This window comes from Gopherus flavomarginatus, chromosome 13 (assembly GCF_025201925.1).
Source record: "Gopherus flavomarginatus isolate rGopFla2 chromosome 13, rGopFla2.mat.asm, whole genome shotgun sequence".
NCBI lineage: Eukaryota > Metazoa > Chordata > Testudines > Testudinidae > Gopherus > Gopherus flavomarginatus.
Genome location: NC_066629.1, coordinates 20,256,947 through 20,270,380, shown reverse-complemented (window position 1 = coordinate 20,270,380; position 13,434 = coordinate 20,256,947). Strand labels below are relative to the sequence as shown.

At 45.0% G+C, this 13,434-nt stretch overlaps 1 protein-coding gene across 6 annotated transcripts in view; it reads left to right on the top strand.

The window, feature by feature from the left end:
• The window catches only part of GRAMD1B (GRAM domain containing 1B), a 378,746-nt gene that overhangs the window by 165,913 nt on the left and 199,399 nt on the right, over positions 1–13,434 (top strand). For 5 of the 6 annotated variants that reach the window (XM_050921945.1, XM_050921943.1, XM_050921947.1 and 2 more), the window contains exon 1: positions 1,298–1,809. Coding sequence is in view for 1 of the 6 variants with exons in the window: in XM_050921947.1 (XP_050777904.1) it covers positions 1,784–1,809 (26 nt within the window). In the remaining 5 variants the exon portion in view is untranslated. Of the gene's footprint in view, positions 1–1,297; positions 1,810–13,434 lie in introns of those variants that run through there. The other variant, XM_050921941.1, reaches the window with a different exon arrangement.

Here is a 13,434-nt window from a genome sequence, read left to right as displayed (position 1 = left end):
AGTCTAGGATACTGATTCCCTCTGTGATGGGAAAATATTTAATATTTCAATATCTGAGTGTGACAGGGTTGTGCTGAAAAATGTGTTTGAGAAGTTGGTTACAAATAATAGGCTTCAAATGGGCAAAGATCTTCACCTGTGGGAGACCGGAATGGGAAACAATCTGTTCCTGTTTCCCAGCATCAGAGCAGAGAGAGTGTGCAGTTGTAGATATGGTTCGTAAACAGCTCTTTTTATGCTGGGTTTATTATAGCCGCACTGATGCCAGATGTCAGCCTTTTTTTCTTAGGAAGTGGGCACCAGTGAGATTTCTGGAAGCTGTGGATGAGGAAGTGAACCTCGTTCCTCTCTCAGCATTGAGCTCACATTTCTGACATGAAGGGGATGTTGTGGGGTTTGGGTTGAGGGCAGAGTAGCAGGAAGGTTATCAATGAACATCTGTCTTTATAAACCTATCTGGAACAAATAGCAGCATCAAGCCTCTAAAAAACCCATGATCATTGGCAAACACCCACCAAACCAATAATTAGTGTTACAGTGGCACTTAATGACCCCAACCAGACTGGAGCCCTCTTGAGTCAGGTGCAGTACAGACTCATAATAAAGGACAGATCCAGACTGTTGAGAGTTTCAAAAATGGCTGGAGTATTATGCAGCCAATTTAAAATTAATGTGAATCTGGTGTCCCAGTCCCCCAGGAAGCTTTTGCAAATCACAGCCCACAATCTATAAATTAAGGCAAGGTGCAACAGGTGGGTAAACAAACAGATGGAGTGATTGGGGAGGAAAGACAGGATAGCAGGAATATGAGCTTGTTTTTGCTGACACTAAGCATGCACAATTTGTAGGTGAGGAGATGGCTTTATGCTGAAAAATATAGAACTCCCATTAACCTGCTTTATCTCTGTACCTGCCTGTCTCCCGTATTTCACTCATCACCATACTATCTAAGCACTCTTCTCGTGTACCCATCATCTATCACCAGGCCTTTCATTACTTGCAAGCAATAAACACTTAACTCCCCCCCACCAATTAGTACATTCTGGCAGCAAATAAGAAAAACCCAACCCTTCCCGAACCAATCTGTTAAATGAAGCAAATGTTGTAAACACCTGAACGACTCCATAACTGGCTTCAACCACCTCCTCCTTCCCACCTGCACCCCAGAGTGCTAGATATAAATGATTCAGCTTTGTTGAACAGCACTGTTCAAATAATAGCCTCTCATACAGATGCCATCAGCTTTTGCTATAAGTTTGCACAGCAGAGCTGTTTAAAAAAAACAAACCACCACCAGTCTTTGCCTGATTCCTTTAAAATCTCTCTTTATTTTCTTAGATTACATTACAAAACCCCACATCATCTGGGAGAGGAGATTTCCAGCAAGCTGTGCTGAGAGGATGCACTGGGAAGCACAGGGGAATGAAGACGTCCTTAAGAGAGCAGAGCTCCTGCCCGACAGGCAGCTGAGGGTTAACAAAATGAACAGCTCTTGTGCGGACAGAGTATGTTCTTGGCAGTGAGCAGTGATCTGTGTTACAGTATGTGAGAGCAGAAGTGTGGAGCAGCTCATTTCCATTCACCAGCTGGCAGGTTGAGCTTAAATCTTAGGATCCAGTGTCTGGCTGCAGCAAAGCATCCCCCTCCTTGCCACTCCAAGCCTCATCTCTTCCTCTGGATAGGGGTCCTCTCCTCTTCGCAGAGCGGGATTTGACTCGGGGATGCTGCCGTGAGGAGTTCACATCTGCAGCTTTGACAGGACTTCCCCCGACTGTCTGAATGAATGAGTGCCTTTCAGAGCAGAACCAGGTAAAACACTCAGCATTACTTTCAAATTCTTCCAGTCAGCCTCCTGAAAACAGGATGGGCCAAATGCAGCCCTGGTGTAACTCTGCTGCAGTCAGTGGGTTTGACACCAGGGATTGGATTTGCTCCATTGTCATGACACCAGGCAGATAACTCGCCAGGTTGGTCTCTTAACATGAGAAAAGTATAGCTTATTTTGGTGGTAATCTGTAACACTGTTTGCTCTGAAGTGTCCTGGTGGAGTTCTGTTGCCTTATACACTGTGCATATGGATCATCAAAGTTATAGCAAGTGACTAGTAAAGCTATTAACATGGACTGTAAAAAAGGTTGTGATGGAAAAGGTCTGCTTGTATTTTTGGTGGGGCTTGGTGGTTCTTCTCACCTGCTCTGATGTACAGTGTTAGGTGTCCTTGTGATAGGCCCCCTGTTAACATGCTACACAACATAATGATGGAATATGTATGTGAGTGTACATGGAATGTGCTACATTTTCATATACCAGCGTATCTCCTAACACAGCATATTTTGCAGCGCTCTTGAATGCTGTAAAACACTATCTCCATCTCTTGGCTTGAATTTAAAAATCAAGCTTTCCTCCCTAGTGCTTGTGTCCCTTTTTTTGTGTTTCTTGTTTTTTGGCAGTTTTGCTCACAGAGCACAAATATTCAGCTTGGAGATCCAAGTATTTGCCTTGGAAGTGCTATGCTTAGTGTGGGTTGGGACACCACTTGATGCAGCAGAGCGATCAGTTAGCCAGTTCCTCTCACTGGAGCCTGGGCTCACAAGCAATGAACAAGACATAAAACAATCTGACCACCCCTTTCATAGCTAGTTCTGTGCAGACACATGCCGTTGCTTTGCATTTTTGCCTCTGAAGCGATCAAGAAATTAAATGAGTAAATAACAATGATCTTCTTGTATTTTATGACAAGATTTAACACAGCAGGTGAACAGGATTCTCAAACCTCATGCCAGTACCCTGACACAGAGGCAGTTAAATAAGCAAGGATGTGGGCAGACATTCATTATTCTGTATGAATGGGACAAAAGGAGTTTAAACTTAAACACTGCACTTACTGGATAAAATTTACAACAGTCTAATTTGACTAGGAATGATGCCTTTGCTAAAGGCCTATATGGCCCAGAAAAAAATAGGTTAATGTACTCTGAAATCCCTAAGCCTGCTGGTTGAAATTTTCTGAATTTAAGTGTTTTGACAACAGGAAGAAATTTAGATTAACCGTCCACAACAAGAAAAATGTCAAATTTTGAAGTTTTGATGAAGATTTTTAATGAAATTTCAAATTCTGAAAGAAAAAAACAAAAAAATTTGACTAATTTTTTTATGAAATGTTGTTTTTTTTCTCTTCTCCCTGAACAGCCTCCACTCCCTCAGAGATTCCATGGATGCTTCAAACCTTGCTCCTGATTATAAGAATTGCAGTCACCCAATCAGAGCAGGGAGAATATCCATGTGACTTTTGTGACTAATCATGGCTAACCTATTTATCTTATATTTTTTCTATCAAGTACTAAATATTTTCACCAAGCAATTTTCAAATAACTCATAAATTAAAAAACAAAACAAAAACCAAAACATTTTCCGAAATAAATACAAATAAAAATAATGGAGTTAATAAGAGGAAGTCATGACTGTAATGTTAACCTCCTGTGATTATTAACATTTCCAAAAGAGAAAGAGGCTAAATTCAGCGGGTAAATGATTCTTGTGAAATTATTTACTCCACTTTTTAATATTTTATATACTCTATATAACCAGAAAGGCTGTTCAGATACGTGTTTCATTTTAACTGAAACAAAACAAAGTTTTCAAGAGTTTAGATACATGGTTTCTCATTCTTTTTTTTGCTCATATTTCTTACAGATACAGAAGGATAAAACAGGGGCTTGTGGATTTGGTCTTGCCAAACCCAGGAGTGATTTAGGTCTCGGGTCTGTTTATTCTTATCTATTTATTCCTTCCCTGCACTGCAAAATTCAGAACAAGGAATTTGTTGGCTGAGTGGTTTCATTTTTGGCCCAGCCATAGAAGGAACATGCTGCTTTCTCTTCAAGATTCATTTCTTATATCAGTATACAAATTTCTCCACCACTAGAATTAGTTATTAATTTCAGTCGACTCCCAGGAGCCGAGAGGTCAGGTAGGATTAGGGGACCTTAATTGGCTTTAAGCGCCGGAAGGAAGTACAATTAATAATAATACCTAGCTCTTAGGTAGTTGTTTTCATCAGTTGATCTCAAAGCCCTTCTCAATCTTCAATGCAGAACATCACATAATGGATGATCCCTAAAAGAACAGGCAGGTGCCGGGGAGACACTCTGTTCAGATTCATTCCAGTCCTGCGTGAAGTCCTCATGCCTCAGATCCTGCTACTTGTCTAATCAAAGCACCCCTTAGTGCAGCACTTCCCTGGCTGTGTCATCTGTGGTCAGAGGGAAGCTGGGTGGTCACATAGGTTTGGATCTTTTCCTTGTGCCCAGCTGCTGACTTTCACTTGAAGGCAGCTGAAAATGCTTTTCCCAATACATTTCCATGTAAGCATTCGCAGTAGCTGCCTCTGGTCTTGCTGTGATCATGAAGGGAGGGGAGATATTCTGCATAATCGTGACTGGGAGGGGAGGTGTCCGCAGGACAATCTCACTATTAAGAGGTGGTCCTCACTATGGAAAACTTTGAGAATCCCTGCCTTAGCTCATAGCATCAATGCCAGGAGCAACATGTGCTGCTGTCAACACTCATGGTGGCTAGATAGTGTCTTGGACAGAGAGAGGCTGTGAGGACAGTTCTCAAGGAGAAGGGAGTTACTGTGGGTCAGTGAGTTAAGAGGAGACTGGGGGAAGTACATATGGCAGCAGTGAGATAAGCTAGGCAAATATTGCAAAAAGTATTTTCTAGGAATATCGCTTCAAATTGTAAACAAAATCATGTAGACTGTCTGTTCCTGCGAGCGAACTAACTGTTGGGAACATTTGTGGAAATGGAGACATTTAAGCAAATGCTGGGGATAATTCTTAGAAAAATACATTTAAAAAGAATCATTGTCCATAGGGCCTCGCAAAGGAAAAAGGATGCTGATTTTGTACACCCAGTCAAGGAACAGAAACATACTGTGACTTGGATGACCAATCACAAAGCTCAAATGTCCACAGTGAGCTGCTCATTAATGAGCTACAGAGCTAAAAATTATTTAAGAACATAAGAACGGCCATACTGGGTCAGACCAAAGGTCCATCTAGCCCAGTATCCTGTCTTCTGACAGTGGCCAATGCCAGGTGCCCCAGAGGGAATGAACAGAATGGGTAGTTATCAAGTGATCCATCCCGTCGCCCATTTCCAGCTTCTGGCACACAGAGGCTAGGGCGGGGTGTGCAAACTATGGCCCCTGGGCTGCGTCTGGCCTGTCAGACGTTTTAATCCCGTCCTCGAGCTTCTGTCGGGGAGCAGGTTCAGGGGCTTGCCACGCTCCGTGCGTGCTGTGGCTGCGTGCAGCTCTGGGAAGCAGTGGCATGTCCCCTCTCCAGCTCCTATGCATAGGGGCATGCTACAGCCAATGAGAGTTGCAGGGGTGACGGCTGAGGATAGGGCAGCATGAAGAGCCGCCTGGCTGCACCTCCGCATAGGAACCAGAGGGGAGACATGCCACTGCTTCTGGGAGGTGCTTGAGGTAAGTGCTGCCTGGAGCCTGCTACCTACCAGCCAGAGGCCTCGCACACCCCGGCGCCCCAATCCCCTGCCCCAGCCCTGATCCCCCTCCCAGCCTCCGAATCCCACAGTCCCAGCCCGGAGCACCCTCCTGCACCCCAAGCCCCTCCTCCACAGCCACACTCCAGAATGCACACGCCCTGCAGGAGAACCACCCCAGCCCCCATTTTGTGAGCATTCATGGCCCACCATATAATTTCCATACCCAGATGTGGCCCTCAGGCCAAAAAGTTTGCCCACCCCTTAACTAGGAACACCATCTCTGTCCATCTTGGCTAATAGCCATTGATGGACCTATCCTCCATGAACTTATTTACTTCTTTTTGTGTAGAAAGTAGTCTGTGCGCGCTGCCATAAGGCAGATCATGCATTAATCAAACAGAAAAAAGAGGCAGAACTTATCAAATGATTTGTTACATTTGATTTGTCTCCATCTCTAGTATACAATAGTAAGGGCCTTGAAGAAACTCCATCAGAGGCTGATATCTATAATAAATGCCACCATCCGCAGAAGAAAATGCGTAGTCTTGAGTGCACTTGGAAGGATGCAAAACCTGATTAATTTGCAGGGAATGTTTCTTGGCGTATATTTGGTCACACTTTATGCCAAGGTTACATTTATAAAATATAAAGGATTAATAATTGACTATGGACCAGTAGTTGTTATAAGTGTGTTAGAGACATGTTACAGTTGGTTATAAGCATGTCAGTGGAAGATATAGAGGGCTTTAAGTCACGACTATAAGGAACCTATTGAGCTGTTGTACTCTAACATCTGTAATAGTTAACCATTAATAAATGACTAATAGATGTTTTAATAAACCCTTTATGAGCCATTTATAAATGTGCCCTTAACATACATTATGACCCTATGTTCCATCTCACTCCTGTTGTGGGTGGGGGCTCTTAGCCAAGCTTATGTATTGTCTCTGTTCTTTAACTGAATCCTGATTACCTTGATCATGGGAACCAGTTTGTGGTGCACAGTGTGCTGGAATCTTTGGGTTTTAGTTTAAAAGAGTCTAGTGTGAGCAGTAGGATAAAACTGCCAATGGAGAAAGGCAGTCTAAAAAGACAGATAATTCTGTGCTCAGTCTTGCACTGTCTGAAGGGCATTGTTATAGCTGCACACACACGGTGCGTTTGAGTTCTTTAGATGAAAAGATGTATAGATGGAAAGTATTACTGAATTCCATCACCCCCGCTTATATGCACTAACACCCTGCAGGAGTCGCACTTGAATGCATGTGCTCATGCATCATCCTTCTGTGCATCCTTCCACATGCACAGTCTTGTGCATATTGCTCTTCTGTGTGTGTCGCAGACGGAGTATACATTTCCTTCCCCCCATGCACTGTTATATCCAGGGCCGGTGCAACCCATTAGGCAACCTAGGCGGTCACCTAGGGCGCTAGCATTTGGGGGGTGGCATTTTGGGTCCTTCGGTGGCGACCGCGGCGTCCGGATCTTCGACCGCCCTGGTTGTCGTCAGCATTTAGGCGGAGGGATCTGGGGCAGGGGTGTGTGGGGAGGGCCACCTGCAGCAAGTAAGGGGGGTCATGGCAGAGGAACCGCTCCGCACTCCAGCTCACCTCTGCTCCGCCTCCTCCCCTGAGCACACCGCCCTGCTCTGCTTCTCTCCCTCTCAGGCTTGCGGCACCAGACAGCTGATTGGCACCATAAGCCTGGGAGATGGGAGAAGTGGAGCGGCGATGGCATGCTCAGGGAGAAGGCAGAGCAGAGGTGAGCTGGGGCGAGGAGCTGCTGCACGGCTCCTGGGGCCGGGGGGAGCGGGAGCCTCAGGGTGGAGGTGGGGAGTTGCCGTGGGGTGGAGGAGGGGGGCGGAGAGCTGCAACAGGGCTCGGGGGATGGGAGCGCAAGTTGGAAGTTTCACCTAGGATGCGAAACATCCTTGCACCCGACCGGGTTATATCACACTTGTTCATCGCATCTATGCATGCACTCATATGCTCGCTGTGTGTATTGCGCCTTCCCATAGTCAAGACATACAGCAGTGCCTGTCACATTGCCTTGTTTAAGGTCTTGTCAGCTCTTCTGGTCCAAACACCTGCTGTCATAGGATTAAGCTGTACACCAGTTTGTTATTAAACATTTTCTTCCCCTTGGATACTGGTAAAGGGCTCTCACTGAGAGCATTGTTTGTTTATTTTTATAGTCAGTTTAAAAGCTCATTGAATGCAAATAAGAGAAGGCACCTCTTCACCAGTTCTTCACACCTTCTCTTGCATGGCTATAACCCAAATTGGCTTTCTTTATTATTATATGTTTTTTAATGAACTTCGTCAGTCCTGTAATCTCTGAGACCAGCTACTTTTCTCCTGGTATGTAAACGACATCAGACACTAGGCACACCAAACTGGCAAAGAATCAAGTAGGAAATTGACTTTAGGCGCATGACCAGTAACTTATTATGCACATCTGCTGAACCTCATCACACTCAGTCTCTTGGATTAACGTGAAACTAAGTATATCCTTGGTCTTACATCCGCTGACGTGAACTGGAGCCCGGGCATTCTCTTCACTGGAAGCAGGATCAGGCCCTATGGTTTTACATGTCAGAACGTGATCATTAGGCTCTGTGTTTTCCATAAGGATTTAAAGGTATTTAATGAGGAAGATGGGGTCTGGTGGTTAGGACACTAGTCTAGGACTTGGGAGACCTGGATTAAAGTCAGTGCTCTGCCATAAATTTTCTGTGTGACGCTGGGCAAATCACTTAGTCTCTACGAGCCTCAGTTTCCTATCTGTCAAATGGGGATTAAAGCACTGCCCTGCCTCACGGGCATTGTGATGATAAATACATAAAAGATTGTGAGTTGCTCAAACACTGTGGTAGTGGGGGCCATAGAAATACCTTAGGTAACTGGTTATTGACTGGAATGGATATTGCATCAGACTAGCACTATAATCTCCCCCTTCCTTTAGTGTTGATACTTCTAGCAATATGATGTGTCTTCTCTTCCTTGTGGAAGCCTGATAGATTCTTCCCACTTAAGATCACCAGTGGCTGACGCAAGTGTTTGGTCTTGATCTACAGTTTTTTGTTTTGGTCTGGCTGCTGTGTCCTTCAGTTATCACCTCACCGTGCTTTGGATCGAAGATGCTGTATGACAAAGAATGCAGTGCAAAATCATTTCATGCACACTAAATGTTACAGCGTGGTGTATTGCTGTGCAACTTGTCACTGTCATTGTTTCTGGTGTGGAGTTGTCATCCTTTCACCCCAGTTCTGTAGTCTCTAAATATTGGCCCACATTACAGTGCATCACATTTCCACAGCTGTGCAATAACTAATGATGTTATGCTTCCATACTGCAGCTGACGATCACATAATCCTTGTGCAGAGTTTCACCATTATTGCACTGCTATGCCATAGATGATCACCAGTATGTACTCATGTTGATGTCTCCCCATTATGCACCCACAGCATGGATATTATTATTACACTCTCCCACTGTACTGTTGAACAGCACTGTGGCATATCTGATTCCTGCTGATCACTGGCTTCTTCTCTGTTGTCGACCAGTAGCGTTTCACTTCTGTTTCCTGGATATATTGTACAGGCCCTTGTGTATCCCAGTCTTCCTAACCCCTTCTCGCACATAGCCCTTGGAGTTTAGCAGGATTCCTGTGAAGGAATCAGGTGTTTATACAGACAGTAAAAATACGCAGAGCTCTAATATAAAGATTAAAAAATAGCAAGAGTTTTGGAAAGGAGAGGAATATAAATACTCATGCTCCAGGGCATAAACCAACCTCTACTAGTGGAAGTCAGGAGGAAACTTTGCCTGTGCACAGGTTATTCCATAACTCTGTAATTCAGGGCTTCTTGTACCATTCTTTGAAGTAGCTGGTGCTAGCCATGATGAAGACAGTTCTGGACAAGATGGACAATTGGTCTGACGCAGTCTGGTAATTCTTACTGTTCCTCTTCTCTCTGTGCATCTCAGACAGATAAACTTCAATATAACACATGCACCTGGCTCCTGGGCAATCCTCCCCCATTGTTCTTTTTTTCTTCCCTTGGAGAGGGTTGGGTCACTTAGTGCCACTTGTTTCCTACACATGCTGCATCAGAGGGACTGGCAAATGGAAATGCCATTGTGAGATGCATATCTGATACGACTCCAACCGTCTTCCATCCCCAGTACACCCTGAGGGAGAAGCTAATACAAAAGAACAAGCTGTCTTTTTTCCTTTTGGTGTGACACTTTTTATTGTGACATATGACACAGTAGAAAGGCCAGAGACCCGCTAGCTGTGAGAACCTTACTGCCCTATTCTCCCCTTAAGCAATGCTGGAGCACGTTCGCAAGAGAATTATCAACTTGATCTGACAGGCCTGATTTCCAAGCTAATTGTATACAATGTGGGACAGAACATGCATGGGAAGGGACACTTTTTCTTTAATACCTGAAGCCTGTCCTCTACAATTGAACTGCCCAGGTGGCTCAGAACCTTAAGTAGCTGGGGCCCATCAGAGGGATATTTACTGTGGGTGACAGTGAACACAGCTGGATGGGGAAGTGAAACCAAAAGTCCTGTGTGCAACTTCAGGCTACAATGCTGATTAAATCTGAGACAGATGTGGAGCCCTCCATTCCTCTCCCCTCAACTACCTCTACATTTCCATTTCTAACTAGGTCATTTGCAGAAACCATGCCTATTTTGCAGAACCAGGTGATTGCAGTTTAACCACATGTTTTTTCCATCCCAGTTCCCCTTTCAGGAATCAGTGGCATTTTTTTAAAAGCAATTTTTATCTGAAAGGCTGCAGCAGGGTTCATTTTATGAAAGGAACTGGTGTCACTGCAAGTCTGGAATACAGACTTTCATTTGGTGATGGCATAGAAAGATTTGCCTCTGGAACTGTCTGTTAAATTTCCTTTATTAGCTCTATGGTGGGAAGACGAGATGAAAAGTGGCGTCAAACATTTAGAGACAACCTGCTTTAGAATTAAAAATTCATCAGTGAACAGCCTTGGAGTGTTGCTATGATTAAGAGTAAAAAAGCACAACATTCAGCTAATGATCCGTAGGTCAGCTGAGGCAGACTCTCAGAGATGGACTTTCCTTCAGGGGTTCATACAACCTTTCACCTAAATGATTCTTGACCTTTCCTCTTGCATGTCCTGAGTAAATTTCAAGCAGGGCTTGGTGAAACAATTGTAAACTTTTTGGGGCAGTGGACCATCTCTTTGTTCTGTTTGTACAGCACCTAGCACTGCACAGTGGGGTAACTCGAGTTCCTAGGTACTACCCCTGTACAAATGATAATTGCACCTAAGAGGTGGAATGTGTTACAGAGGAGCAGGCAAGAGGAAAATGGAGAAAGGCAGATGAAAAGCAGGCAGAGATGAAGGAGGCAGAAACAGGAGTTGGGAAGGAAAACAGGGCATGACGACAGAAAATAAGGAGTATGGTAGGTGGAGGAGGATGACCTTGACTTTGGATTCTCTGGAGTGTTTTTCTTCTTTGCATCTTGTGCCTTAAGTGATAATAGCAGAGATTAAGTGAGCTGGAGCCATAACAGACACAGCCTGCCTTATCACTAGGCTGCCTCGTTTAAATGACTGAGCATATTCATTAGTTAGCTGGATCTATTTTTACATATTTACAAAACTTAATTTAAATAAATGACCTTGCATAAAGACTTTTTCATCAGGAGTGCACACGCAGCCACCCACACATCTAACCATGGGCGGGTGCAGCTCTAAGAGAACAGAGCTCAGTGAAATGTAAAGTATCCCAAGGTTTCTGTTACCAGTGAGCATTCATATGGAATAAGATTTTTAAACAGGTATCTTTATTGCATCCTGAAAAGGGCTTTCATTGTATGGCAGAGAAGTCTGCTGAATTCCATTTCCTTTGAGGTATAGTGAGCTTGCTCAAAATATTCTGCTTCTCTGTAGGTTAGTACAAACTGGCTTTGCCTAAGGGCCTGTCTACATATGAAGTTATTCTGGAATAGCTACTGGACTTGAAATTCACACCCTATATTAACCCAAATTAACTTTCAAGAGTAAATGAGCCCTAGGCAGCTGGTCCAGATGTGTCCAAGACATGCCTATGTTGCAGCTATGCGGGTGTGTGCTGAGCAGCAGAGTAAAGACCGTTCATTTTCTAAGAGAGGCCTGTAGGTTTCAGGATATATATGTTATCCATCCTGGCGGCTGTGCCCTGCTCCTGCTGGCCACCACTCCCTGATGAGGTAGGTGTGCGTGTGTGTGTTGTGCAGCGAGAGGCGCTGCATCTCTTTGGCACAAACACACTCCACAGTGCACACGGCACAGCGAGGTGGCAGTGGCCAGCAGCAATGGGGCACACGCAGCCATCCTCATGCCAACTCTGCAAAGTGTGAGGGGGGAGACAGCTGACACCGCAGTGACTGTTGTAGTCAGGTCCTGTCTGTTTCGGGTCTGGTTACAAGGCTCAAGGCCACCATCAGGCTCCCATGATAATGTAGGTGGGGTTCCCTTCTTCCTAATTCCACTCAGCTGGTGAGTGCAATCTGCTTCGTATTGGTTGCATTTGCTGTCTGAGGTGCAATTGTCAAGCTATTTCTGCATCTTGTTTGTAGGAGAGTGCTGTGTGAAGCATGTTTGCATGCCATTTTGTGTAGCCTGTGTCTGGGACAATGGCATACAGCTAATATTCTATCATGTAGCATATCTCCCCTTCACAATGCAGGATCAAGCTGGACTGCCGGGGTGAGAGGGGAAAAGGGGAGGGGGGGTTGCCCCAGGCCCCAGCTTGATTGGGCTCCCGAACTGAGTGGAGTTGCGACGATGGCCCATGTGGTCACAGCACCACTCAGGTTTGGCCCAGCCGCACTTCTGTCACGACGGACGGTCAGCCAGGCCAACCCTGAAGAGCACTGAGCCCCCATGTGCCAGATCACAATGCCACTCACTGAATTTTGGCCTAGCGGCCCCCCTGTCATATCAACCAGGTTGCAGCTCCCAGCCCTGTGGGACAGGAGCCAACCCACCATTGCAAAGTGAGTTCAGTGTGGGCTTGCTCTTCCTCCTCATGGTGGAGGTAGGGGTGGGCCTCAATTTCAGATTTTGCTCTAGGCCCCTCCCCAAATCTTTGTGCAGCCTTGGAATCAAGCCAGGATGTAGTGCAGGTAGAGGCGCTTGTGACATTGTAGAGCTTTTAACTGTTTTGGTGTGTGGCGTATTGATGTGTTTTGTGTAACGATGCTCATGCATGGCAGGGCTGCATATACAGCAGGCTGATGAACAGTTATGTTGGGCATCAGCAGCAGTTTGGATATATCATTAGCTTCACCTTCTAGGCCCTGATACTGTGAAGAGGGATATCAGCAATGCTAAAAATAGGAGCTATGTGACCAGTGAACAGATTCCACAGGAAGAGAAACAACCAAGCTTTTACTTGGGTCAGAATATTTTTCTCCTAATGCTTCTGCCAGGGGATCGAAAACACTGACACATACACACAGAGAAATTCTTCGAAGTGACGGAAACTACATGTAGACTCATTCCCTGTATGCTCAGAGATATGAGTAAACAGAGGATTTATAGGCAAACAGAAAGAGAAGGCAGCCAAATCTATTTTTAACACCTGACCCGTGTGTGTCTGCTGCCTGCTCCCTTCCTCCACTGGATTTCAGTTTCAGTCCAATCAGCTGCCCTGGCTTTGAAGTCAGAGCACCTTTCACCATGCTCTGATAAAGCTCTACATTTCTGCAGTGTTTGCCTGCTAGCTTCAAAGCCATTTAGAGTTTTAGGTGCAGGTCTGCAAATTCTGATTCCAGGAAAGAAACCAGAGACCCTACTAGGGTTAGTCTTGATTAAGCAGTTGCCATTCAATAATAATACTTGGCCCTTGAAGCATCTTTCATCTGGGAATACTAGC